Source organism: Panicum virgatum, chromosome 3N (assembly GCF_016808335.1).
Source record: "Panicum virgatum strain AP13 chromosome 3N, P.virgatum_v5, whole genome shotgun sequence".
Taxonomy (NCBI): Eukaryota; Viridiplantae; Streptophyta; class Magnoliopsida; order Poales; family Poaceae; genus Panicum; species Panicum virgatum.
In genome coordinates, this window is record NC_053147.1 from 66,848,333 (window position 1) to 66,874,919 (window position 26,587).

The 26,587-nt window shown below is 46.1% G+C and overlaps 5 protein-coding genes and 1 long non-coding RNA gene across 10 annotated transcripts; 3 read left to right on the forward strand and 3 right to left on the reverse strand.

Moving 5' to 3' along the window:
• Positions 1 to 1,368: 1,368 nt before the first annotated feature.
• On the forward strand, positions 1,369 to 6,450 carry LOC120666902. Of its 5 annotated transcripts, XR_005671934.1 has the most exons (5): positions 1,369 to 2,633; positions 3,404 to 4,448; positions 4,529 to 5,214; positions 5,371 to 5,456; positions 6,131 to 6,450. XR_005671934.1 is itself a non-coding variant. In XM_039946890.1 (4 exons), exons 2-3 carry the CDS (start codon positions 4,026 to 4,028, stop codon positions 5,201 to 5,203), a joined length of 1,098 nt encoding a protein of 365 aa, XP_039802824.1. In that variant the 5' UTR covers positions 1,369 to 2,633; positions 3,404 to 4,025; the 3' UTR covers positions 5,204 to 5,214; positions 5,371 to 6,450. The 5 variants fall into 5 exon arrangements, 3 of the variants coding, with proteins under 3 accessions (XP_039802824.1, XP_039802823.1, XP_039802822.1); XM_039946890.1 differs by having other exon boundaries at positions 5,371 to 6,450; XM_039946889.1 differs by lacking the exon at positions 5,371 to 5,456.
• LOC120668044 (protein RRNAD1-like) lies at positions 6,427 to 9,377 on the forward strand (the record flags this gene model as incomplete). Its single annotated transcript, XM_039948001.1, has 8 exons — positions 6,427 to 6,822; positions 6,928 to 7,023; positions 7,106 to 7,189; positions 7,530 to 7,604; positions 7,736 to 7,850; positions 8,344 to 8,471; positions 8,558 to 8,791; positions 8,933 to 9,377. Coding segments are annotated over 5 exons (729 nt in total), but the record flags the coding sequence as incomplete, so codon positions are not given.
• Positions 9,378 to 9,806: 429 nt separating this feature from the next.
• LOC120666903 lies at positions 9,807 to 12,372 on the reverse strand. Its single transcript, XR_005671935.1, has 3 exons — positions 12,152 to 12,372; positions 11,595 to 11,708; positions 9,807 to 9,987 (listed from the first exon to the last, which is right to left on the reverse strand). It is a non-coding gene; the product is annotated as an uncharacterized LOC120666903 (long non-coding RNA).
• A 162-nt stretch (positions 12,373 to 12,534) lies between these two features.
• On the forward strand, positions 12,535 to 15,564 carry LOC120666901 (septin and tuftelin-interacting protein 1 homolog 1-like). The gene has a single exon (XM_039946887.1). The coding sequence runs from the start codon at positions 12,704 to 12,706 to the stop codon at positions 15,236 to 15,238; it is 2,535 nt and encodes an 844-aa protein (XP_039802821.1). The 5' UTR covers positions 12,535 to 12,703; the 3' UTR covers positions 15,239 to 15,564.
• A 1,679-nt stretch (positions 15,565 to 17,243) lies between these two features.
• Positions 17,244 to 20,486, reverse strand: LOC120666904 (cold-responsive protein kinase 1-like). The gene is made up of 7 exons (XM_039946891.1): positions 20,221 to 20,486; positions 19,697 to 19,834; positions 19,505 to 19,620; positions 19,002 to 19,212; positions 18,676 to 18,913; positions 18,427 to 18,577; positions 17,244 to 17,796 (listed from the first exon to the last, which is right to left on the reverse strand). The coding sequence occupies exons 2-7, from the start codon at positions 19,761 to 19,763 to the stop codon at positions 17,446 to 17,448; spliced, it is 1,134 nt and encodes a 377-aa protein (XP_039802825.1). The 5' UTR covers positions 19,764 to 19,834; positions 20,221 to 20,486; the 3' UTR covers positions 17,244 to 17,445.
• A 3,278-nt stretch (positions 20,487 to 23,764) lies between these two features.
• Positions 23,765 to 25,336, reverse strand: LOC120666906. Its single transcript, XM_039946894.1, has 2 exons — positions 25,088 to 25,336; positions 23,765 to 24,973 (listed from the first exon to the last, which is right to left on the reverse strand). Exons 1-2 carry the CDS (start codon positions 25,323 to 25,325, stop codon positions 24,138 to 24,140), a joined length of 1,074 nt encoding a protein of 357 aa, XP_039802828.1. The 5' UTR covers positions 25,326 to 25,336; the 3' UTR covers positions 23,765 to 24,137.
• Positions 25,337 to 26,587: the final 1,251 nt, after the last annotated feature.

The following is a 26,587-nucleotide window of genomic DNA, read 5'->3' on the forward strand; positions in this document are numbered from 1 at the left end:
TTCCTCGCACGACGTGCAGGCCAGGCGGCGGCCATGGAGGACCCTCCGCTGCTCTCTCGGCCGCCGGCCACCTCCTCCTCCGGCGCGACGGGCCATGGCGCGCCGCCCCCTCCGCCCCCTCCAGCTCTCGCGGCGGGACGCTGCCTATGCGGGGGCGGCAGCGCAGCCGGCCTGCTCGAGCGGCGCGGCGGCCGGATCTGGCGCCCGTGGCCGGCCTCCCTTGCTCCCCCTTCCTGGCCGAAGTCCATGGCGGAGCCCGCGGAGCTCTCAAGGGGCTCCACGTCAACCCGCCCACGCTTGACCTCGGCGGCGGCAACTCCCGGCGGCTCTGCTCGGCTTCCGAAGGGACGCGCGAGGAAGCAACCGGCGGAGCTGAGGTGGGCCCGGTGTAGGGTAGCGGGCGTCTGCTGCTCGCGCTTGATTTGGCGGAAAAGCGTGCCTCCGCTATCGTCCCGGACGGGATATCGGACGCCGCTGCAGCGGTTTTTCCTCTATCCGCGTCCTGCAGGAGGCGGTAGCGGACGCCGCTGCGCGCAGCCTAACAGAAGCAGTGGCAGGTTTTCGCCTTGTCGCGTCGAAGGGCCCACCGGTCATCGAGGGTGTATTGTCCTGGCGCCCAGGCAGCCAGCGCAGCCTTCCAGTCCTCTGACGTTGACCGGGCCCCCGAGTCCCGTCCTGGGCCGTCGCGTCCCCGCGCGGGCCGCGGGGCACGTTAGCGCAGGGGCGCCGCGGCCGTTAGCCGGGCCGGGCCTGGTGCGCCGGACGGGTAGGATGTCGACAGGCAGGCCGGCAGGACGAGGTGGCGCGGGCCCGCGACCGATACGTGCTTTGCAGTGCAGCGTGCCAGTGCCAGGCCGTCAGGGTTTCTCCTTCTTCCGTCGTGTTATGGCACGTGTTTTTTTTTCAGGTCAAAATTTATGAGCAAAGATGTGTAGGGTTGAGGATGTGTGAGTTGTGACTGACTAACTAAATCCACTCTTCAGACAATGGCATTAATACGCGTTTCATTACACTGCACACAAGCAAGCACAAACCTACAGAGCACAGAAAAAAAATTGATAGGATACATATATACACCAAACACTACATGCCAAGTTCAAAATCAGCAACCTACAGGCTGTACATCCACGATAATCCTTCTCGCTGATGCATTGAATTTTAGTAATGTTGCTACTACTTATAACGTGGCTTTTGTCAGATAGTATAACAAAAATCTAACGTGCTCATTGTATGTACACACTATTATTGTGGGATGAATAGAAAAAAGAAAATGTCTGAAAGGCTTAGGCTTCAAAGATTCCGCTTGGAACGGCCCGGCCCATCTCAACCCAGACCAATATAGAAGAGTGTGCGCTAACGAGATCGGCCCAGCTCCATGTATACACACACACGCAGTTCAGAGTTCCACTTCGCTCACCACTCGATGGCTTCGGCGGCGCGCCAGATCGCCGCCCCTCCGGCGGCGCAGCCGCCCCTCCCCGACGAGCTCCTCGAGGACATCTTCCTCCGCCTCGACGCCGCGGCCGACGTCGCCCGCGCCTCCGCCGCCTGCGCGACTTTCCGCAGCGTCATCTCCGCGCACCGGTTCCGCCGCCGCTTCCGGTCCCTCCACCCGCCGCCCGTCCTAGGTTTCCTCGAGTCCGGCCGACCCGGGGCATTCCACCCCGCCGACCCGCCCCACCGCTCCGCCCCGGCCGCGCGCGCCCTCGCGCAAGCAGCCGACCTCAGCTTCTCCTTCCTCCCTGACGCCACGCCCATCTGCTGGAACGTCTGCGACGTCCGCGACGGCCGGGTCCTGCTCTACCGGCGCGCCAGCGACACGGACGCCTTCGCGGACCTCGTGGTCTGCGACCCTTTGCACCGCCGGTACACCCTACTCCCTCCCATCCCCGACGACCTAGCGGCCGCTACGGGGGGTCTGGGCTTTGAGAAATCCGATCCCTTCCTCGATCCAGCCACTGACAGGGAGGAGGAGCAGGATTTGTCGTTCCGGGTGATTTGCGCTGTGCAGTGCCGGGACAAGCTCGTGACCTTCCACTTCTCTTCAGTCACGGGGAAATGGCGTGGCATCACGTTTAATCGATCGACGCCTTTGAACCCTTCCATGGTTAGATATCGTGTATTGTTCGAGCGCAACTATGCGCACAGATGCTTCTACTGGACGTTCTGCGGTACGAGAAGTTTGTTCATGCTTGACACGCCTGAGATGAAATTCTCCGTCGATGACCAAGCGCATGGCAGATATGGTCCTCAGAAACAGGCCATTGTGGAGGTAGGGGAAGGCAGGCTTGGTATTGTCATTGTTGGTGATGGTATCTTAGACCTCTATTCTAAGATGTTGGGAAACAAAAACAATGGTGTTGGCACGGAGTGGCAGCATGACAGGATAATCCCCTTGCCTCAGATGGACTGTCGCTGGAGCATCCTGGGCGCAGCTGAGGGCCACTTACTCCTACAAGCGTCTCCACAGATATCTTCCCGCATCCAGTCTGCCACTCTAGAATCACATTATTTTACTCTGGATCTTAAGACATTGCTGGTTGAGAGGTTGTGCAGGTCTAATCAGTACATTGGGGGTGCTCACCTGTATGCAAGTTTCCCACCATCGTTGTCACTTCCAAGTATATGAATTGGTAAGAGCCTTTCTTGTCAGGCCAGGTGCATTTTAGTTATATCAGGCCAGGGTTGTCAACATGCTTATCTACTGATTAGCTATTTATTAGATGCATGGCTTCATCTCGTGCTGTTGTGCGCTGTTTGCAATACTGGTGAAAAATAGGGAGCAGAATAAAGGCTATTTGCATAATGTTTAACACTGTTAAGGCTTTCTAGTACATTTTTCACTGCTAATTTCATGTCTTAACTTTGAACAACATTAAGCTTTTTTTATGATTGCCATATCATCTATATATGTGGATTGTGTACTCCCTCAGTCTTCCTCTTAAATCTAACTAGAGTAAATGAGAGTATTTTAGTTTGTGACATTATCCTCACGTATCTGTAAGTAAACCTGGGGAGAGCTTAATATTAGTTTAATAAGATTTGTCACTTTTCTTTTGTTCTAGTTCCTACACAAGCTTTCCGGTGAACTCGACATAGGATATTTGGTAAACATGTCTAGCCATTACAGCTATCGTTTGTATCATGTTTTTTGTGTACTCTGTAGACTTGTAGTTGCATCTGGGAAGCTTTAGACTGGCACGCACGTTATTTCTGTCTCTGCTCGAAGGGCGGATCTACTCATCCGCTGGCCCTCTAAACTATGTCTATCTCTGTACATAAAGTTCAAATTTCCGTCTCCAATCAGGATAAAATAGTTTACTTGATATGCAGGTGCTATATCAAATTTATGTTAGTTTGCAGGAATTCTCTTGATGATTGTAACACTCTATTCTTTTGGTAGGTGCGTGCTTGGCTTGCTCGGCCGCTCGTCATTTTGGTCAAAACCTGCCAAGGTAATATTGCAATTTCAGTCGGCAACATCTGTACGCTGATGGCCCAAAGAACATGGTGCATGGCATCGGCTGCTAACTTCAGTGATGGCATCTAGCTGTAGTCTGATCGGCTGTTTAGTTTCTGCAGTCCTTTTCACCCCTTGTGCTTGTGCCCTTCTGTTGTAATCTGGAGCTATTTGGTAAGCTTTTGTGGTAGTCGGGACTCACAGGAGGCTTCTAACTGAGTTTGTGTGCTCTTAAATTTGCTGTCATGAATCGTGCTTCTTTTGTAATCTGGAGCTATTTGGTATGCATTTGTGGTAGTCGGGACTCAGCAGGCTTCTCACTGAATATGTGTGGTTGCCAACAATGGGGTTTCTGAGCGCGAAAGCTTCAGGCGGCTCAGCCCATGTTGCGTGGAATCCCTCTCTCATATTCTAGACCGTTGATAGCTGTGGCCCGGCCCGTTCAATGTCCAGCAGCCCATCCAGCCCAGCAGAATTCGCGAGAGAGTGTGGGGAGTGGTGTTTCTTCCGCTCCGCTCGCCTTCGCCGTCGGTGACTCGAACCCTAGCCTCCCCGTCGCCGCGTGATGCCCTCGCCGGCGGCGCCTCCGGACGCCGGCGTATCGGCGTCGCAGCCGGTCTTTCCCGACGAGATCCTGGGGGAGATATTCCTCCGCCTCGGCTCCGCGGCCGACCTGGCCCGCGCCTCCGCCGCCTGCACCGCCTTCCTCCGCGTCGCCCGCTTCCTCCGCCGCAACCGGCTCCTCTACCGCTCGCCCGTCGTTGGATTCCTCCCGTATGAAGGTCCCATCTCCATGCACCCTCGGTCGCTCCACCACGCCGAGCCGCCGCCTCGGCCGCCATCTCCCTCGCGCAGCTCGTCGACCTCACCTTCTCCTTCCTCCCCGACCCCAACTCCTGGCAGATCCGCGATGCTAGCGACGGGCGCCTTCTCCTGGCCTCGCGCAGCACCGCACCACCGCACCACCGCTGGCGTCGCGGACCTCATGGTCTGCGATCCCTTGCACCGCCGGTACGTCCGGATTCCCCCCATTCCCGATGACCTGACCCCCGGTTCTTTCTGGATCAGCACATTCGCCTTCCTCGCTCCAGCCGGCAAGGAGGAATCGTTATTTCGAGTGGCCTGGTGGTGAAGCAGGAGGCCAAGGTGGCCGCCGTTGTTTTCTCCTCAGCCACTGGGAAATGGTATCGAGTCACATTCGAAGGTTGGGGTGGATATGGTTCTGACATGCTCACATCCTGCCGCTACTACACGCACAGAAGCCTCTACCAGACATCTGGGTTGTTCAGCGACGTGCTCATGCTCGACACACGCCGGATGGAATTCTCTGTGGTACGCATCCCCTCTGTCAAAGTTTGCCGACAGCATGCCATTGTGGAGGCAGGGGAAGGGACGCTTCGTCTGTTAACTCTTGGTGATGGCGTGTTAGACCTCTACTGTAAGGCTTGGCAAGATGGCCATGCTGGTGCAGAAGAGTGGCGGCACGAAAAGAGAATCCCCTTGCCTGGTGGTGACGGGCTCAGGTATACCTTCAGTGGTGCAGGCAGCGGATACTTACTCCTGCAAGCTATTCCGCAAGACCTGTCCGAGCTTGCCAGCTCTTCTCAGGAGATGCCAAAAGTACAATATTTCACACTGGAGGTCAAAACATTGCTGATGGAGAGGTTGTGTCTGTCCAATAAACGCATTAATTTTGCTCACCTGTATGCAAACTTCCCGTTGCTGTCACTGCCAATTGTATGAAATGCAGAATGGTAAGAACCTTAATTGTTTTCTTCACTCATTGGGGGTTAGTTTATGCTGTTGGTGTGCTTTGCCTTTCCACTTGTTTCCATAGCACTTAGTATTTGTGTACCCAAATTATCTTGACTCCACCAGTATCACCAATTCACCATTTAACTCTTCTGCAGATTAACGATTCATTAGAGATATGGCTACATTTTATATTGTTATGTGCTGCGTGCTGTCTGGAAAGCTAGCAAAATAAAGGAGCGAGGTTACAATTATTGTTATATTGCGCTAAATTTAGTTTCCCTTATTCTAAAGAACAAATTTTCACTAGTAATTTCAGGGTTTAACAATGTAAGCATATCTCGATTGTTATCTGTGGAACAATTTTGTGTCCTCTCAGTTTCACTTTTGAACCAAATTAGAGTGGATGAGACATTACATTAGAGCATCTGACATACCTCTCATATCATATGTTATTCTGTTTACACAGACCCATGGAGAGTTTATTTGCATATAGAGTCATATTGCTTTGGTGTCTATATGTATATGTTCTTTTCTTGCTCTGGTGCCAGCACAACCTTATCGGTCAATTTGACGTCTGTTGCATACTTCTGAACCACTGGAAATATTTCCTGAACTATCATGTTTGATACATGCATGAGTCCTTTGCAACTACAACTCTTTGTTTGTATCACGTTTTTAGTGTATGCGTGTAGGATGTAGCTACGATTTGTGGAGTACAAAGAGTCTAGAGGGGACAAATTTGTCTCGTGTTTGTTGGAATGAATGCATTGAGTTAGTAGCAATCGGCAAGCCACATGACACAGGATGCGACTCCATCTGGGAACAATTTAATGCGATACTTTGATAAGAGTTTGCCTATTGATGATTCTAACTATGTGATCTTTTGTATGTCTTCTCTCTGGACACATTGACCAGAACTCTGAAGGGAACAGAGCACAACGGTTGGCTTTCTCTTGGATGGGCTTATCAGGCCGGAAATTGCTGCTACTGGCAATGATGCCACCTAATCCGTATTTTTATCAGCTCTTATGTGTATGTTTGGTTCCGCAGTTGTGTTCCCCTTCCTTCCTCCCCTTTGCCCACATGCTGTGATCCAGAGCTATCTGTTCCGGACTCTGGATCTGGGGCCATCAGATCCTCACCAATGTATGCTCTCTGTTTGTAGTTTGTACTGAGGCTAGCCCAACGGAATCCTGGAACACTAGCATTGAAAAGGATGTGAGGTTTTGCCTGTCAGATCCAAGAACCCAGTCTATAATCGTCTCTTGTCATTCAACTTTGTATTCGAAATCATCAGTTCACCACAATTCATTTTTCGAACGAAAGAGCGTGTAAATGTAAGAGATCTGTTTCGATTTCGACGAACGGGCGGGCTCTTGAAACGTACTACTCCTTTTCAGGTCATCCCTAAGCCCAATACGGCCCAACAAAGTTCGGGCTCAGTTCCTGCCTCCTCCCCGCCGCAATGGCGGCGACTCCGGCGAGACGGCGGCGGCGCGTACTCGTGCGAGACGGCGGCGCGGACCCGCGAGTGGATGGAGGCCCTCGCCGCCTTCCTCGGCCGCCACCGCCCGCTGCTCGAGGCCCACGTCGTCAACTTCTGCAAGGTCCTCCCCGTTTTCCCCCGTGGATTTCCCGAGGCCCGCCGACGGATTGGAGGGCTCTGTTCGCTGCGCTGAGTGTTTCCGTCCTCCGTGGTTGGGTTCGCGCAGGACAGGATGTGGGAGCTGCTGGACGCCGAGTGGATGGAGTGCCTCCGGCCGGAGCCCGTCGAGAGCTTGCTCAAGCTGCCATCCGGATGCGTCCAGGTATGCACTACTCTGCGAGCACGTCAGCGTTGCTTCTTCACGCCCCTCTCGAGTTGATGGACCCGTATCTGCTGCTTTGCAGGAGCACTGGCCCGCTACGCTGCGAGAGTTCGTGCTTACTGCTAGGTCGCTTGTTATTCCACGGGAGAGGAAGGCTCCGCAGTCGGTGGGTTTCCTTTCCTGAATTTATCCGATTAACTGGGTGCAGTTTGTTGGTAGTACCATGAATTTCTTTTTCTGAGGGATCAGGGAAGCACACATGTTTCGGCTGCATTTTAGTGCATACTTTATATCCAAGTTTTCTGCACACGCTCCACATGCAGTCGTGTTGCTTGGTTTCAATGAACAAACTAATTTACTGTGCATGAGATTACTTTTCTCTCAATAGCTGTTTCCATTACAATACTCAATTCACCTTGCTGTCATTTCTAGTCATTTAGTTAAGAGATTGTCTATTTTTTGTGATCTACTTTAATCTTGATATTTTTTTCCTTGGATATGTGCAGCTTGTACCTGATATTCATGTAGCTTCAATTGGCACCGTTCTCGCTCAAGGCATGAACTCAAAGAAGAAGCATGAAGTAGGTAATCTGGCTTTGTGCCGATTCTTGAAATTGCTATGCGTGCTTATTTATTTACATGTATGGAGTATAGTGTTATTTTCACTTGTTAGTATTTGCAATCTCATGTCTGGAGAAACTGCTTTATGCAGATTGAAAATCTAGCTGCGGTGGTACATGCGATTGCTAAGAGTTGTGGAGCCAAGAAAGTGATTGATGTAGGTTCTTGAAATTTCTGCATGCAAGCAGCTGCGCAATTGTAGCCAGGTTTCAAGTGGACACAACTATCTTTCTAATTCTTGGACAGTTGGCATCTTTCTTCATTGCTCTCAGTTGTGATTATGCCATCTTAAGTATTGGATTTACGTATTCATTGCTAAATATACTGCTCTCCAAGGGAAGGCCACATGCCGTGCTCACAGCCTTTTGGAAGTCAGATGCAATTGCTCACAGTCTTACATGAACAGCTTAAATTTCTATATTTGTTTCTTTTCCCAGTAGTCAAAACTGAAAGAACCAGTCCTACATGAACATCTTAAATTTAAGCTGTTCTTTAATTTGTTAGACTTATTTGCAAATTGGAAGTTAGTCGTTTTTTAGCACCTGAAATCAGATGGTTTTCTGTAGACTTCACATGGCCTTGGTTTTGTTACTATTTTCTGGGAGAGAGAAATGCTTGACTTTAAATTAATCCAACAGCAGCATGTTATATTGTTATGTCATGTATTTATTTTTTGTTCATCTTATTTTATAATTTCAGGGCTATCTTGCACAAGCTTTATCTTTTGAGTACCAACTCCCTGTTGTAGCAATAGATGCTTCGTCACATCATGCATCAGTTACAGTTGCTCGTGCAGAGAGAATAAAGAAGCATTATGCTGCTAAATGGTGCAACCTTCACCAAGATCACTTTCAGTTCTACTACCTTTGGGTTGGTACCTGCTGCTATAAATTGCTGCCTATTATTTTTGCAGTGTGGAGAAGCAATTTCTCAAAGTACCTAGGACTGTCACCTGTTATGTTCTTTCTAGTGACACATTGGCAGCTATCACATTGGATGCATGTAAGGATGGCAATGGTGAAAATTTAAGAGAAACTAAGGCCTGTACTCAGAAAAGCCCTCAAATCCAGTAACTAACTCAGAGTAGCCCACCATTAATCCTTGCTGGTCTTCATGCTTGTGGTGATCTTTCTGTTAACATGCTAAGGTTGGTGTTAACAAAGTATGAGAACTCCGTCATTGTGTGGTCCTTTCTCCAAACTTGCTAATGCTGCATGCCTGCATCTTGAATTAAAGTTTTCCCACCTTGATGGAAGTCTTTTAAAGTATGTCTATCTTTGTTGGACAGAGTTTTTGTGTCCTGCGAACAAGTAAAAGCATTGGTAAGCGTTGGCTGCTGTTACAACTTGCTTTCTGAGGATTCTTATGAGGACACAAACACCTGTCCTGGTTTTCCTATGAGCAAAGCTGCCAAACTATCTGAATTGGTGCTTGGGAAAAGCATTCGTGATCTTGCTTGTCAGGTATGATGTAATTCATGATCTTACTGTTGCCTGCTATTTTTTTGAAACATTTCTTGTTGCAAATTGCATTCGAAGGCACTCAGTGTAGACAATATATACTGACAAGAGTTATTTGGTCAGTGGACTAAGAAATTAAGATCAAATGCTCACAAGCTTATTGAAGCTTTGTATTTCCTCTGTGCACACTTGTGTGGTCTGCAATTTGGTCTAAAGCATTATTTGCCAAATTAAAAGGACACTTATCGTTGCCTCTGCAAGTTTTTAAGTTCATCTGTTCTATGTTAGTGGAATGTATTTACTGTTGCATTGTAGAGTTAACGGTTACTATAACGGTATTGGTTGTTTTTATTGACATTGTTGGAGTATATTGAGCCCGTGTGTTTAGAGGCCTATCTAGAGGCCCATGTGCATGGGCACAACCCACGTCCCCACCCCAATCAGAGGGATGAGAAAGAGCCTAACTAAGAAACATGGAGAGTACAATGCACTGATCTGCATTAGTGCTATAGTTGCTGACAGGTAGCAAGGAATTGTGATCCAATCTACTGACAGATCAGCCTATGTGATGTTCGAAACATAAGAAACTGGTCCTAATTTAACTACAGGGGAAGATAAGTTACTAACACGCTGTATCATCAATTAGGCTGTTAGAGAATTTAATGTAAAAACAAATCTTTCTTCGTTTATAGAACATGCATCCTACTATTAAATTTTAGCATTTAAAAGCTTAAGGATCTGCAAGATAATCCTACACATACATCAGTACCTGGTCTGACAAGATTAACTGTGTCACAACATGAGCATCTTACAGTTGTTGCATTGCGAGTATACATCAATAATGTTTGGCAGCCACCACAAATAAGTCGAGCCATCTCCATTCCTGCACAAGAAATTTGTTCATTATTTAATATAGCATGTCAATTTGATTGATGAAGCAATACAAACCAAATATAAAGCTCATGATGGTAAACAGCTTCAATGCTATAGATGATTAGAAGATAGCCAACAGTCTCATTAAAACTACTGAGCAATCCCATGCAATCAATGTCAATGAAAGGAAGAAGAAACACTAACATACACACAAGATGGTAAAAAATAATAGTGCAAAGCAGTCCATAACTCCATACTAATGAGAATTGCCAGACATGGCATAAGAGAATGTCATGCCGGTCCATATCAACTTGATCACATGGTGCTTCTTCTCAAGTTTTTGACTGCAGCACTTGCAGCTTCAAATATTTTATACAGGAATGTTTGCATCACTGCGATTCAAATCTGTGGACACTAGTGTATGTGCAGCTATAACTGACATTATCTATACTTTTCTAAGAAGCAAATGTTTCAATTGTATTTACTCCCTCAACAAGGATATGGAATGCCAATGAATAAGGGAACATAATTCAGCACTAGAGCATGGAAAGTGTGCCCTCAAAACAGACAAATGCACACAAGCAGAAAAGCTCAGTACTCTATATTGTTGAAGATTTCAAATAAACATGACAGTAGCCTGTGATGCAGAACTTGTTCACTGGGGAAAGGAACATTCCTCTTCATTACCTTTATGAAACATAAGGCAATTTGGCGATATATATCTGAAATAATAGCAAGATCGCTTAAACACGGCATCTAAAACACGAGGATTCTATCAGTACAATAAGACTACCATATTGTACTGTTACACTTAATGATGGACATGAACTTTTTATGATGCATCAACACTCGGTATGATTGAACATCAGATATTTTGTAAATGGGACCACAAGTAAGAAAGTTACAAACTGAAAGATATCAAATCCCTCTACAACTGGTTATCCTACTAAACTACTCCCTCCATTCTCTATTGATAGTCCTATTTCACCTTGACACAATGACCAAGGAAAAGCAACCTTACTTATCATCTAATTAATATAACACAAGGCTTTTGGCTAGTCCCCCAATGTCTTTGCTAGAAACTCCTCGTGACTGGTGCTATTTATTGTCATGGTCCTTATCAATAGCAAATAGGACTATCATTTCTGAAGATTTGAGTTTTGGAAATAGGACTATCAAAAGAGAATGGAGTATAAAGGATACTACTACCGATACACACCCTTGACAGTCAACGAAGAATATATATAGCTGATATAAAATGGATTTACTAAATGATCGACCACCTCCAGTCATCAAAACCATATGGATTTATCATACATCTCTAAGTTTAGCATTTCCCTTGGTAGTGAAACAATATAATACAATATCTATCCAATGCAAGAGAAGACTTCAATATTGATAACCTCTCCAACATGGCAACGCTCCAGACCCATTACACCCCTTCAATTGTCAGCTACATGTATTTGCATCACTTGTGTTCTGACGGCCCATGTATTTCACTTGCTGTTATGAAATCAAGGCTCAATGTGCCTTTCTGTTCATGCATAGGGTGTGCCAATGCATGTGCCTTTGATGTTCGATTATGAAACAAGAGAAACCAAAGCTCAGATGCACTACCTGGAGGTGGCACGGTGGTGACTGCGTGGCATACCGCGCAGCACACGCTGGGAGCACCTCTCGGGTAGAGTAAAAGGCTCCTGCACCCGTGGCAGACGATCTGGCTCCGCATGCCTGCAAAGTTTTCGGCCAAAGCCGCACAGGGTGAGCACATATAGATACTGAGATACAGACACAGATACACATCAAATCAATCCTATTCACAATCCTGCCCCAAGCCCACTCACTACACAATATTCTGCTATTCTTGTTCCATCGAATCAAATGAACCTGCACACGTCATCCAATTCCACATCAACAGACAGCAACGATTATCCATATGAGCTTAGATCGTCTAAGATTAGCTCTAGCGTCAACAGAAAGCTTGGAACCACCAAAAAAAGCTCCGATTTTTCTTTTCCAATCCCAAATCCCGCACGCGCCATCCAATCCCCACAGCGATTGCTCAAGTCTAGCCACGCGATTAGATCTCACTACCAAACGCCGCCGATGCCTCCAAACTTGCCACCCAGCCAACAAAACAGCAAGAAAATCGTGCCACCAGATTCGCGGCGTACCTCAGGAACCGCGTGGGGAGGAGACGGCGAGAAACCTCCGAGAACCGACGGGAGGAAAAAATAAGAAAAAAAAATCTGCGGCGTGGTGGGGGAGAGGCACCAGCAGCGGCGGCGAGAGGCAGGCGCCACCGATCAAGGACGTGCCCCCCGAGGACGCTTCTTGCGGTGCGGCAAGAAAATGGTAAGCGTGGGTGGTTAATAGGTCAGGTCAACACGGCCGGAAGCGACGAGAGGTTGGGGACGACCCGCAGGAAGCGGACCCCTACTGGACTGCGTGTCCCCGCGGAGAAAGCGTAAACCCAGCTGCCCGCTTCTGGCGGGTCGATCCAGCGGCCGAGGAGGCCTGGAGGGGGATTCGACGGCTCTGATCTTGACACGTCAGCCAGCGGCGTTCATCTCCCCACCGACCTGGGGCGAGAGCGAGACAAGACGAGAGGAGGAGGGCGGAGTCTTCTTCTTCCTCCCCAAATTTTCAAATCAAAAGAAATAAAATATCGGGGGGCGAAACCCTAACCCTAGCGGAGAGGAGAGAAGTGGAGAGGAGCCGCCGCGATGGCGGAGGAGGCGGAGGGGATGGACCGGTTCGACATGGAAGGGGACTTCGAGGGCGGGCGGTTCGGCCGCGACGGGGAGTTCTACTACCGGAGCCGGAGGGAGCGGGCGCCGCAGACCCGCGATGACGCGATATACGGGGTGTTCGCGGAGGGCGACTCCGACTACGACTCGGAGGACGACGAGGGGTCCCGCCGCCGCGGCCGCCGGAAGCGCCGCAGGGACGGCGGCGGGGAGCCGGACCTCACCAAGCCCGTCCAGTTCGTCTCCACCGGCAAGTTCATGCCCACCCAGGAGCCGGAGCCCGAGCCCGACCAGAGGCCGGGGCTCGGGCGCGCCCCCGCGGCTGCTGCTGCCAAGGAGGAGGAGGCGGAGGAGGAGCAGGATGACGAGGGGGACACCGAGATGCTGCCGACGATGTTCGGCAGGATCAGGGATGGCGCCCGCGCGAGGCGGGAGGAGAAGGAGCGGGAGCGCGAGAAGGCAGCGCGCCGCCGCCAGGCAGCCGGGGTGGGGGCGGTGGAGCCGGCAGCGGCCCTTGGGAGCCTGGAGGCTAATTCCAAGGTGGCCAAGATGATGGCCATGATGGGGTACAAGAAAGGAATGGGCCTTGGAAAGAATGAGCAGGGGAGGACAGCGCCGGTGGAGACCACTTTGCGACCCAAGAACGCTGGCCTGGGGAGTGTGGAGGGTTTCAAGGAACCCAAGCCCATGACTGCTAAGGAGAACTTGCCGGCCCCGGCTCCTCCGCCAACATCAGGGAAGAAGGAGAAGCGTTGGTCCAAGAAGGCTAGCACAAAGAAAGCTCCAGTCTTGACGAAGAATGAGCTCCTGGCCATGCATGCCGAGCAGCAACAGGAGGAGGAGCCTGCAGTTGTCCAGAAGGTGATTGACATGCGAGGGCCCCAGGCACGGGTGCTGACGGACTTGAAGGGTCTCAATGAAGAACAAGAGATGGAGGCGAATGATGTGCCAATGCCGGAGCTGCAGTATAATGTGCGCCTGCTTGTTGATGAGGCTAGGGCTGATGTTCTGAGGTTGGATGGGCAGCTGCAAAGGGAGCGGGAGAAGGTAGCTAGCTTGGTGCGGGAGAAGGAAAAGGTGGCCAAGCAGGAGGCATTGCAGAAACGCCAGCTGCAGGTGATGGAGAGAATTGCAGAGACACTGGAGCAGGTCCGGGTGGATGATACAGCTGGCATGCTCACTCTGGATGGGTTGCTTCAGACATTCCATGGCTTGAAGGTGCAGTTTGAGGAGGAGTTTAAGATGTGCAGCATTGCATGGATTGCTTGCAGATATGCTCATCCGCTGCTAATCCGGATCTTCCAGGGATGGCAGCCCCTGCAGGATCCGAAGTTTGGGTTAGATGTCATGAAAAAGTGGAAGGACCTGCTGCAGGGGGACCAACCATATGACTTATCAGATGGTTCTGCATCAATGACACCATATGTGCAGCTTGTTAGTGAAGTCATCCTGCCGGCTGTGAGGATATCAGGAACCAATTCATGGGAGGCTAGGGAACCGGAACCAATGCTCAACTTTCTTGAGTTATGGGATAATAAGAAGTTGCTTCCTCCTGTTTTGCTTCAATCAATACTAGAGCATGTGATAATGCCAAAGCTCTCAACTGCTGTGGATTCATGGGACCCTCGCAGGGAGAGTGTACCGATCCATGTCTGGGTACACCCATGGTTGCCAATGCTAAGGGAAAGGATAGAGACCTTGTGCCATTCTATTCGATACAAGCTGAGCACTGTCCTCCACGTGTGGCAAGCACATGATGCTTCGGCGTATGCTGTGTTGTCCCCGTGGAAGGATGTGTTTGATTCGGCAAGCTGGGAAGACCTGATTGTGCGGTATATCATTCCTAAACTGAGATTGGCACTGCAAGAGTTTCAGATCAACCCAGCAAACCAGAAACTTGATCAGTTCAACTGGGTGATGTTGTGGGCATCTGCAATCCCAGTACACATCATGGTCCATATGTTGGAGGTTGATTTCTTCAGTAAGTGGCAGCAGGTCCTATACCATTGGTTGTGCTCGCCAAATCCTGATTTCAATGAGATAATGAACTGGTATAAGGGCTGGAAGAGCCTTTTCCCACCAGAGTTACTTGCCAATGAGCGCATACGGATGCTTCTAACCGCTGGTCTTGACATGATGAACCAAGCTGCTGAAGGACTAGAGGTGGTGCAACCTGGGGCTAGGGAGAATGTGGGCTACTTGAGAGCAACTGAGAAGCGACAATTTGATGCAGCACAGCAGGCTTACCATGCTGCACCAGGGGCAGCCATGGCGGATTTGAGCTTTAAGGAATCTATCCAGGCCTATGCAATGGAGCAAGGGCTGCTGTTTATGCCTAGAGTTGGCAAGTTCTACAATGGCATGCCGGTGTATGAGTTTGGCACCGTTAGCATTTGCATAGACTCTGTGAAGCGACTATTGTATGCGCAACTTCAAGAGGGAATTGAGAGATGGAGTGCTGTAACTCTTACACAATTGATGGAAATGAACCGAATGGGAAGATCACGCTAATAGATCACCTAGGCTTGGAGTTCCAGTTCAATTTTTGTTACCTGTTGTATAAAACTCATAAATGATGTCAATGCATTAGCTTTTTTGAGCTTTCACTCTGTTAAAGAAGAAAGGGTTGATGGGCATGATAATTGCTGTATTCTCGGTGTGTTGCTGCTATTTATGCTGCTGCCATCAACATGAGTTCAGGTGCTTGTTACGACTTCTACGTGGTTGCTCTGTTGTAATTGTTGAAGAACCTATGAAGTCGCTGCTACATGTAATTACTTTGAACACTTTGTGTCGAGCACTGAAATGTATGTTATGATATTTTTATGACTCCTAAACTGTTTATTCTGTGTATTTTGTTCTCATTACCAAATTTCCTCCCACCAGGAATGCCAGGCTTTGTGGCACCAAGTGCTTAAATCCGATAAATGGCATGTTATAGATATTCGAGAAAATAAATTGTTGCTATAGTTCTGATTCTTGATGAATTTATTTATGTATACTCTTGTCAACTGTTGCTTTGACATACCTGAACTACCTTACTCCAGGAGAATTGCTGTTGGGTAGCTTTTAGCCTTTTACTGATTATGTTTAAAACTTAAATACTTATAAGGTATAAAAACTGGTAATAGCTTTTATTCAGGAGATCTATCGTTTTCGTGCAAAGGAAAAACAGTAAGACAGTTTTTGTTTAACTCATGCCCACCTGGAATCGTGGACATTCACATTATAACTGCTGGTCATTCAGTTAAGGTAACCAGGTGATCAAATATGTTACCAATTTGTTGTTAATGAAAACAGTCATGTTAATATGTCCTGTAGTCCTGGATATTCATTTTATTGGCTCTTGTTATTTCCAAGCTGTTCCTCATTAACCTGAGTTCCTGGTAGGGCTGCTCTACAGAGGGATATTGAATTATGGATGCAGTAGTTCGATGCCAATGTAAGTGAGCTATCTTCTGCTATTAACTGATTTTTGTTTTCTTTCTTTGGTTTGTAGACTGGTGCCATGTTTTCAAATCGTCTAGTCGGACCTAGTTGCCATGGGACCGATAAGGCGACTAGTCGCGATTAGTCGTCGATCAGGCCGATTAGTCAGGCCAATTAGTCGAGCCTAGTCGGTCCTAGTCGTCTGTTGTGTACCAGGACCGATATGATATATATGCTATATATTACTTAATATAAAGCAAGCATGAAGACCACAATGATGGTCAATTTTTCACTTACAATGATGGTCGTTGATCCACATCTGCACATACACATAACACTAAGCAGAGGAGAGAAAGAAGCTAGAACAATAGCAAAGGAAAGCAAAAGTAGAGCAAGACGGGAAGCAGAGAGAAAGAAGCTAGAACAATAGCTGCTCTGTCACAGGCTCTATACACCTAAAACCTAATGGGCCACCTCGCCAACCTACCACCGGCCGAAGGCCATAACTCAAACAACCCAGAAAACAATCCTGAGTCTGATCGTTTTCCTGCCTGATCGGTCCGACTAATCGCGATAAGGCGACGACTAGTCGGACGACTAGAAAACTAGTCGCTCAGACCTACTCAGTGTCCCTTATCGAGGTCACTGGACCGATAAGCTCGACTAATCGCGACTAATCACGATTAGTTGGACGACTAGATAACAGGGGACTGGTGGAACTAGTACATCATTTGAACTAGTAATTGATATGAACCTGCTGCTTATAATGTGTTGGACAAAATTTCAACTCACATTATTTTGATGCTTTGCCAAAAAAAGTGTCAAGACATCTTCAATCTTTTAAAACCCGTGAACTTTGTAGTAGAAAAGCAATAAATGGATCTAGCTCTGGGAATACAAAGTTCTGGAGTGACCTGTAATTTCTGGATTGGCTTGTTCACCAAGATGTGTAAAATTTGATTTCATGTTAGTATTTTTACAGTATGGCCAGCTGTTCACAGGTTGTTTTATACGCTTTATGCCTTAACATCATTATGATGCATATCTGAAGATTAGAAAATGGAGATTTGGCTCCTGTAGCCTGTGATGCCGTTATGAACTTCTTGAGCTTTGGCATTTGAATCAATATGTGATTTTAAGTGGCACTTGTATAATCAAACTAGGATGATATATATACAAATTGACACTCCTACAATGTGCTAAATCACCAGCAAAAATAAGCAATGCTCCTTCCAATTTACAGCCCATTTTTTCTCAGGCATCTGGTCCTTCAACTTGCTGATTTTTCATCAGGGGCTCTCTACAACAGTGCTACCAGCTACTGCAAGTGTGGACAACTGTGAGTTGCTCAATGCAGGAGACATTGATGGAGACAAACTAAACTGGACCGGCTCTACTGTCCTGACTTTCAGGTCCATGACGTCTGTGATCAGGCCGGGCCTCATGATCTTGTCACCAACGGCACACTCACCCTTTAACATTTTGGCGACCATTGACATGGAGGGCCTGATCTTGGGGCTGTCCTGGGTGCACAGAAGCCCAATTTTCAGTAACTGATGCGCTTCCTCGGTGCCAAAATCACGCTTCAGGGTCCTGTCAATGATGCTCTCAAGATCACCGGATTCGTAGAGCATCCAGACCTGACAGGATAGCAGAAATTTCTGATTTCAGATGCTTTAAATCGAAATCTAAGATATGATAGCACTAGCACCTCAGGTATTTTGAAGCTAGCAAGTTTCATTTTTTGAGACCACACTAGCAAGTTTCTTGAAGTATGTCCCTTTGCTATACTTCTATAAACTAAGTTAATTTCCCACAGATCACCAATTTTAAGAATTAGACCAATATCTAAAAACTTGGAACACAGCCAATGACTCAATGGCTGCTTTAAATAATTGTTAGCAGCACAGAAAGGGCACCTTCCTTGTACTTTCCTTAGAATTCTACCAACTCTAACAAGTAGATTGTGTGTGTCCTTGTCTAATATGTGATTATGTAAAGGCAAAATTGGCTATGGGACACTGAATCAATCATGCAAACAGTACAGGATATGCCTGGCCTGATTCCTCATGGTCTAATTGGATAATCAAAATAATAGCATGTCTGTACTATGGTGCTTTGACATAAAAGATGGTTCTTCGTGTTGTTGTTGTCTAAACTTGCTAGAGAATCAGACAGTAGTGATAGATAACCATATTCAAATAAATTTGCAAACCATATCAACCCCAAATAGCTAAACCTTTATTGACTATTGAGATGAATCTCTTAACCTTTTCTAGGAGGAACTGATCGTCAAGAGGTAAGCTGGGATCAGTGTGGCATCTGCCACTGACAATCTCCAGCAGCAGTACACCAAAGCTGTAGACATCAGCCTTTTTGGTTAGCTGCCCTCGGATTGCATACTCCGGCGCGAGATATCCTCTGACAAAAGAATACGTCAACTCTGTTTACCTGATCAAATGGTATATCTGCAAGATCAAAGGGGCATGGACATCAACAGGAAGTGGGGCACTACTTACAGAGTCCCTGCAACCCTTGTGCTGATATGTGTCATGTTGCCTGGGAAGAACTTTGCCAGCCCAAAGTCTGCTATCTTGGGGCTGAGGTTTCTGTCAAGGAGAATGTTGCTCGCTTTGATGTCACGGTGGACAATCGGTGGATGGATTTCTTCATGAAGGTATGTGAGTCCGTCGGCTACACCAATGCAGATCTTCACCCTTGTCCTCCAGTCAAAGATGATGCCACTGCGAGAACTACCTGAAGAACACCATGATGCATCAGAGATCCATTGACTGACCAAACGCATCATAGCTAGCACCACGGAATATCTAGGTTCAGGCATTACCAAAAAGGGTCTGTGCAAGGCTGTTATTCTCCACATAATTGTAGACCAGCATCTTCTGGCCTCCATCGACGCAGCAGCCATGCAGTTTGACAAGGTTGTGATGGGTTATGTTGGATATGACACTCAGCTCATTCAGGAACTCCTTTGTTCCTTGCCTTGACTCTGAGGAGAGCACCTTGATGGCAACTTTCTCGCCGTTATTCAGCTTTCCCTGCACAGTTTACGTTAGAACATGAGCTGATAACAAAGGCTGATCAAAATATTGCAGTGATGGAAGTTGTTCTAGTTTGAAGAACACTGTCATGTTCTAATAATTCAGTAACTGAGGTCCCATTTGGAACAAGAGAGTTTTCCCGATTCCTAAAACTTCTGCAAGTTCCTATGTGCCTGTATTCCAAACAGGAAGATAATTGGGCATTTGGGCTTACAACACCTATACAAGATCCAGAGTCCTTGTTGAAAGTATGCTACGTCAGAGATATTGGAGCAACTAGTATCTCTACCAGATAGACACGGCCGAAGGAACCCTGTCCAAGCTTGTTTCCTGGGCAGAAATTTCTTGTGGCTTTTCTTAGCTTCTTGAACGAGTAGATTTTCACGTTGCCAGTGATAAGGATGTCTGCAAACAGAATCGAATGGACTACAGTAAGGTTCTGAGATGCTTCAGAAGAACAGCAGTTGGTATAAAAGTTTACCTTGGTCATGCTGCACAATCTGGCTTCTGGAATTCTTCTTCCTCCGGAACACACAGAAGCAACCCATTGCTATTCTTTACAACCTCTCGTACTTGGAATTGAGATCTTCAGACATACAAAAGAGATGTTGGTAGCTACCTGAGAAAGAAATTAGTCAGTAGGTTTCAAGAGACCAAGCAGGTATTGCATGGTGATACTCAGAAGTCAGCAACATCACTGTTTCTATGAGAGCTACAAAAAAAAAGACTAGTAATTTGCAGCCAAGTTTGCAGATTCATACAAAGCCCAGACATCAGAATGACTGAAGAGTGTATGGTAAAAAGAAAACTGATTGAAGAATTTTCATGTTTGAACAACAAAATTTGATGGAACAAGAATGCCCGTTTTCATCCTGTGAAATACAGAGTAAACAAATTTGCCAGGATAGCCTATAAACTCCAAGAAATCGAGAAACCTACATATCTAGTCAGAGAATTGAGCCGATTCGGTAAACTAGAGAACAGAAGCTGATAAGCGAATTTCACCTGCAGATTAACTGATCAGTGGAAGACTTCAGTTTGATCGGCAGAAGTCTGCATAAAGAGCCCAGAACACCGAACACTCGGCAAGGAAATTTTTGGAAGGTAGTACGAGAAGAATAGAAGAGGATATGCTTCTGCAAGAATTGCAATGGCAGGAGAAGACTAGCATGGCTGTGCCATAAATACGTGACAGTCTGGGCAAGGACCCACTGGGACTGACCAGGTTTGTTCTCTTCTGACCTTTGAGAGTTGTCTTCTTGCAACTTGACACCAGGAACTATAAAATAAGCAAGAATTGGAAGATGCCAAAATGATTAGACAAGTTCGAGCTACTTTAGTAAGCTGGTAGGTGCGAATGCTCTGGAGCTGTTTGGCTGTGCTTTTGAAGCGTCAGTGTTTCTGTTCACATCTTAATGTAAATACTCAATAGTCAAATCCTGGTTTAGTTATGCTAATGATGGATCGATCATTGAACAAACGTGTTACTGGAGTACAGTTGTACAGTGTTCAGGTATTTAGGTGCCACGTGTGTTCAAAGACCGTATAAATTTGTTATTATAAAATTACCATAAGTAGAAAATGACTCAGCCTTGAAAAGGCATACTATAGTTTCTGTATTATCAATTCCACTGTACAATCATTGACTTTGCCCACACGCTTGCATTGTACGTTCGTACCTAAATATTTATAAAATTCAGTCATGGAGGTTGAAAGGCTACTGGGCATGGACAAAATTTCTTAATTCAAATTTATGACAACCACTGGTTTATCCTCGAAGGCTGAATTCGAGCCCTATCTTCATACGTCATCATTTGTTCTCATCCTTCCAGGATGCTTAAGTTTAACCCTGCAGTTTGACATGTGCATCTTTGCTGACCACTGTTCATTTATCAACGATTAAGAAAAGAGTAGACTAAGTAGCTGAAAAAGGTATACTTTGGATTGTACTTGAAAACAATTTATATTCAACACCGAATTGGGGAGTACTTGTGTACAACCAGTGGCGGAACCAAGATTTTAATTTTGGGTAGTCCTAACAACTACATGTGTATCATTTCCTATGCTTTATACAAAAGTTTGTTAAATTATTAATAAGTACTAAAGGGAAACACAAAATTTAGGGTAGTCCTAGGACTACCGTGCTACCCTGCTGGGTCCGCCACTGTGTACAACATATATTTCTCGAAATAACATGTCACTCAGTAGCTAGCAGATGGGAATCGGTGGTTAAATCCATTACGGACTTCTAATATTAAATGCCGAGTTTTGTACGAGGTATGAATCTCCCAGCATGAACTTGTTGCTGAAATCAAAATGTTTTGACTTGTAATATGGAAATTTTTTGAGTTGAAACTAAATGATAGATTGATTCTACATTCTGGAGCACCCTTGCCCTTTGATTGCTAGCGAAGGGCAATTTATCATTGTTCCAAAGAAACCTTCAAGCATTTTACATTTCCTAGGTTGCGCTCACTGGAAAGAGAGATCCATTGACTACATGTACCCATTTATAGCATTTGGACTCTTGGTGAATGAAACAAATAGGAACCAAAGAACCCAGTGACTTTGACCATTATAAGGTGTACACTTTTATATCATCAACAAAATCTTTGAAATTATTTTATAAATTATTAATGTGTTAAAATTTAATTAGTATCTCACCTTTCAAAATGGCAAAAAAAATAGTATTTTAGATTGTGAATCCCAAGCAAGACAGTAAGATCATTACTATTTATGTGCACAGTTAAAAAGGGAGATGTTAAATTTGAGGGCATAGCTAGCAGAAAAACTTCAATAAAGCCCAAATTGCTGACGCAAATGCATAGTAAAATGCAATTTTTCATGTTCACCATCACAACACAATTGAACAGTCAGGGTCTCAGGGAGTATTTAAGAGGGAAGAGATGCACGCATCAGTCACTCTCGGCACCAGCTGTATCACCCAGAAAGCTTGTGTACAAGTCAAAGAGCACATCTCTCTATCAGATTATATTTCGCCTCATGAAGTCATGTCACAACTTACAATGGCTCCAAGTTTCATCACCATGCATGGATGTTACAAATGAATTTCGTTGATTTCGTCAAAAGCCGAAAGCAAAACATGAGGAATTATTTCGGCAATTCGGTTTGACCGATTGATCAATCATCATTGGAGGCTTTAGATATGTGCCGCTTTGCAGAAGATTAATGAAGCAATCCAGTCTCAACTGATGATTTAGTCGAGCATTAGAAAAACAAATACTCAGATCTTTCGCGTTCAAAAAATTCAGATCTTTCGCGTTCAAAAAATAAATACTCAGATCTTCAACAAAAATGGCCAAATATTTCGAAACAAAATGTGCGGAACCAAAAAAACCATAGATTATATCCCAAAATTTACAAATCTTGCACGACAAAGTTTCATACATATTAATTGTTCCCTTTTCGGCATTAAGATTATGAGATAGAGCTTGACTTGTTCTGTTCATACACTGACTAGTATATGCTAACGCAGATCACGAAAAGGTCAACCATATATAGTTCGTCATTGCTCTTGACCCAAAGCATATAGTTCTACATTTAAAAAATGAAAAAAAAAGAGAGAAAAGGTCCAAGTCCGTCATACTCGTTGAATTTTAGAGACACTAGGAGAGCAAGTTTGCAAAGGGCAAGATTGTCCAACTCCTGTCCGAAAGACTTGACTAACTGGTGATGACTTGCCCACAGCCACACAAGTGTTTATAAACTGATGGCTCGTGAGCATGGTGTCACACTGAGAAAAAGAGTGGTCAAACTGATGTTGCACGTGTGGGCCAGCTGCCAGCCTGCCACTGGCACTGTCATTGGAGCCCGTCCCATGGTTGAAATTGGATTTACCCTGACAGGTGATGCATTCCATTCCAAACTCAGGAGCATGCCAATTGCCAATAACCATTGCTAAAATGTTTCTTATAGATTTTTTAACAAAAAACTTACGTAAAGGGACTTCTTTTATATAAAAAAGTAGGAACTAAAGGTTCTGCTTATGATCGACATGTATGCTACGTACCTGTTCTGTCAGTGGCTTAACCGTGTGGCTGCGCAAGGTCGCCGGCAAGTCGTCAACGGCGCGTCCGAGTAGGTGACGGCGTGACGCCCATGCCAGCCACTCGAAGTTCAAAGGAAATTCAGTTCCGTCGGCTAGCAATTATATTATGTGGTAATTATTACTCCCTCCGTTTGTCGTCGGGAATTTTTTTTAAAAAAATAGTGGTAAATTTTGACGGCCATTTTTTTAAAAAATACTATATCATCAATTGCCACAAATTTAGGGTCACAGTAGAAGACCTTTGATTATAAACACCGTCATTCGGTTCTGAACGGTAGCACCAAAATCATGATACGGTACAGAACCAATACAAAAACCATATAAGAATATCATTAGCAGAAGAGCCTCTGCATATTTTACAGGTTTGTTCTAGAGCTAAGAGCTTGCATGATAAAAAAAAAGGTAAAAGAAAAGGAACAAGAATAAATAGAGCTCATGATTATTTCTAGCTGCGTTCTCAGCAATCCCTCCCAGGACAAGGATATGCAATCATTTTCAACGGCACTTAATACAGCCTTGTGACTGACTATTCAGAGGGTCCAAACAACTGGTCAGGCATAGCCATTCTCTATTATGATCCTTGAAACCATATCCATACTAATTCCTTCAGGCAACTTTTGATCATCCTCACCAACCTACAAAGGGGGGAAAAACACACCACTCTAGCAGCCAAGTCATCTATGTGAACCAGATAAATTGCAAAGAGGGTAAACCTTTAATCAGGTTCCAAAATAAGAACCATACACATTTTGGATAAGACAACTTCTACTCATGAACAAATAAGAAGATTACATGAATATTCTCTGGATATCAAACTTGCACTGTGGATTCGAAGGTCACATGCATGAACCGGCTAGTACAGATTTGACCAGGTCACTTTGACTTCTATAGTTGAGGAATCATCGAGTTCATGGCAACGGTAGGTGCATCCATGCGCTACAGCATTGGCGGCAAACTTGCAGATGGGATCTGCTCCAAGAGCTGGAACCTTAAAATGCAGAAACAAGACAGAGTTCAACCTCACAGCAACCACAAATCTCTTCACGTCACATAGGTCCCCGATGGTGCCACGGAAGATCTTGATCTCCTGGGGTATTCGACCAACAAAACCGGTTATAGACAGGTCTAGGCCACTACTGGCATTCCCTCCTGAATCTGTCACCCAAACCTGCACCGTGGCCTCCACAGCTTCATGGAGGAGTGCTTGGGCAATGTCCACCCGGGCGCCGCAGTCTCCCTTGATCCGGTTGGTGATGGCGCCATGGATGAAGGTCAGCTCGCAGAATGTGGCAGCTCCATCAATGAGGGGCAGATCATCGTCTCCCGTGTCTTCACCTCTCTTTATCTTCATGTCGTACTCGACCAGCACCCGGCACTGCAGGTAGATGCCTCTCTTGGGGCCGGAGAGGTTGATGAAGGGGTCCGAGCGGAGGTCCTGGATGACGAACGGATCCTCCCTGGTGCGGTTGAAGACGTAGTTGCGGAGAGGGTTCAGTAGATCGCGGACGGCCATGAACCCGTACAGCTGGATGGGGCCGCCATGGCCGGCGGCTGCTGCTCCTCTTGGTAGCTTGCTGAGCTTGAGCGAGAAGATCTGCATCATGGCGCAACCCTTGTGTTGCCTGCAAGCGGTCCAGCGCGGGAGGCAGATGTCGATCGGTTCCGACAGCCTCATTGGTCCCAAGCGAGCTGGTGGATCGAGCAGCATTGGTAAAATAAATAACAAGAAAATTGAGAGTGAAGTGTGTATATGTTACGATTGGAAGGAGATTGGGGATGAAATTGAGCGTAGAAATCGCTTACTCTCCCTGGTGTCGTGGAGGTGGTAGAGGCTGTGCAGGGGATGCTCGTCGGGCCTGAAGATAGATCCATTGCCATGCTTGCTTCCCTCGACCAGCTCCGCCGGGATCACGCCCTCCTCGTGCTCGTACACCTCCTCCTCCTCGTGGTCGTACACCGCCTCCTCCTCCTCCGCCGCCGCCTTCTTCCGTTTTCTAGGATGCTCGGTGGCGCCGCCGTCGCAGCCGCTGCCAATCTCCATCGACCCGCGCGGGCTGGTGTTGGCCTAGCGTTCGCGCGCTTTTTTGGATGGGAATCTCACTCTCCGCCCCTGTCTCTCCGCCGTTCTGTTTGTATGTGCAGGCGGCAGGGATGTAAACGAATTAGATACGGACGAATATTATTGATATTATATTTGTTTTTATATTTTTATTCGAATACGGAATCGAATAAGGATAGTACTATTTTTTGCCAGATAAGATTGCAATGAATATCAACATCATAAAAATGTAACTTTTGAGTATTCGAATATGGATCGGTTACGAATATTGAATACTCAAAAACGGGTATGGACGAATAAAACCACTTCCAAATCAAATCGAATTCGAATACATTCGAAAAATATCCGTATCATTTACCTTCCTAGCAGGCGGAAGAAGGCCGTCGAGCCGAATTTGGTTAGGCCCTGTTTTTTTTAAAGAAGAAGGATTAGGCCCCGTATGCAACTTGCAGCGATGAATCGGGCCGTTCGACTCCGCTCGGGTGCGCGGTTTTTTTATTTTTATATTTTTTATTTTCGTTTTTTACAAAAATATATTTTCGATTTGGAAATTTACAGAAATATACCCCGGCCGCCCCGCTGCCGGGACCTGGCCGCCCGGCTGCCGGGCGGCAGGGGCTTATCTGTAAAAAAAAGAGGAAAAAAACTACGAACAGGTTCTTGGGAACCGGCCGCCCGGCTGGGGGGCGGCCGCCCCCCCCCCTATATAAGGGTGTTGGCTGCCCCTCCCCCCTCATTTGCCTTGCTAAAATCCAGAAAAAAGAAAAGAGAGGGAGGGAGAGGAGGGGTGAGGGAGAGGCAAAACAGCGAAGCCCTGTCGGATTTTCAACCCGGCGACTTTAGATAACTAAAATTTTTACACATTTTATAAATAGATTATGTTGTAATTATTTATTTGAAACAGTAGATTACCAATCAGTTCAATTATTGTTAGGAGTGATTAGTTGTACATTTAGGTGCATTTACTTATAGTGATTAGCGTCGATATAGTACATTAAGTGTTAGATTTAGTATTAGAAAATACTAGAAAATTGTTAGAGAAGTATTAGAAAATGCAAGATAATATTAGAAAATTATAAAAAATGTTAGAAAATTATAGAAAATGTTAGAAAATTGTAGAAAATGTTAGAAAATTGTAGAAAATTATAGAAAATTATAGAGAATGTTAGAAAATTATAAAAAATTATAGAAACTATTTTTTTAAACAGTAGATTAGCAATCATTTTAATTATTATTAGGACTGA

Excerpts from the sequence above, each read along its gene's own strand:
- LOC120666906 (XM_039946894.1), bottom strand. The coding sequence starts at position 25,325 with ATGGAGATTGGCAGCGGCTGCGACGGCGGCGCCACCGAGCATCCTAGA. Across the intron at positions 24,974-25,087 it reads CCTCCACGACACCAGGGAGA|CTCGCTTGGGACCAATGAGG; the intron begins GTAAGCGATTTC and ends TCGATCCACCAG.
- LOC120666902 (XM_039946888.1), top strand. The coding sequence starts at position 1,376 with ATGTATACACACACACGCAGTTCAGAGTTCCACTTCGCTCACCACTCG.
- LOC120666901 (XM_039946887.1), top strand. The coding sequence starts at position 12,704 with ATGGCGGAGGAGGCGGAGGGGATGGACCGGTTCGACATGGAAGGGGAC.
- LOC120666904 (XM_039946891.1), bottom strand. The coding sequence starts at position 19,763 with ATGGGTTGCTTCTGTGTGTTCCGGAGGAAGAAGAATTCCAGAAGCCAG. Across the intron at positions 19,213-19,504 it reads CCTTCGGCCGTGTCTATCTG|GGAAAGCTGAATAACGGCGA; the intron begins GTAGAGATACTA and ends TAAACTGTGCAG. Across the intron at positions 17,797-18,426 it reads ATCAGTTCCTCCTAGAAAAG|GTCTGGATGCTCTACGAATC; the intron begins GTTAAGAGATTC and ends CTATCCTGTCAG.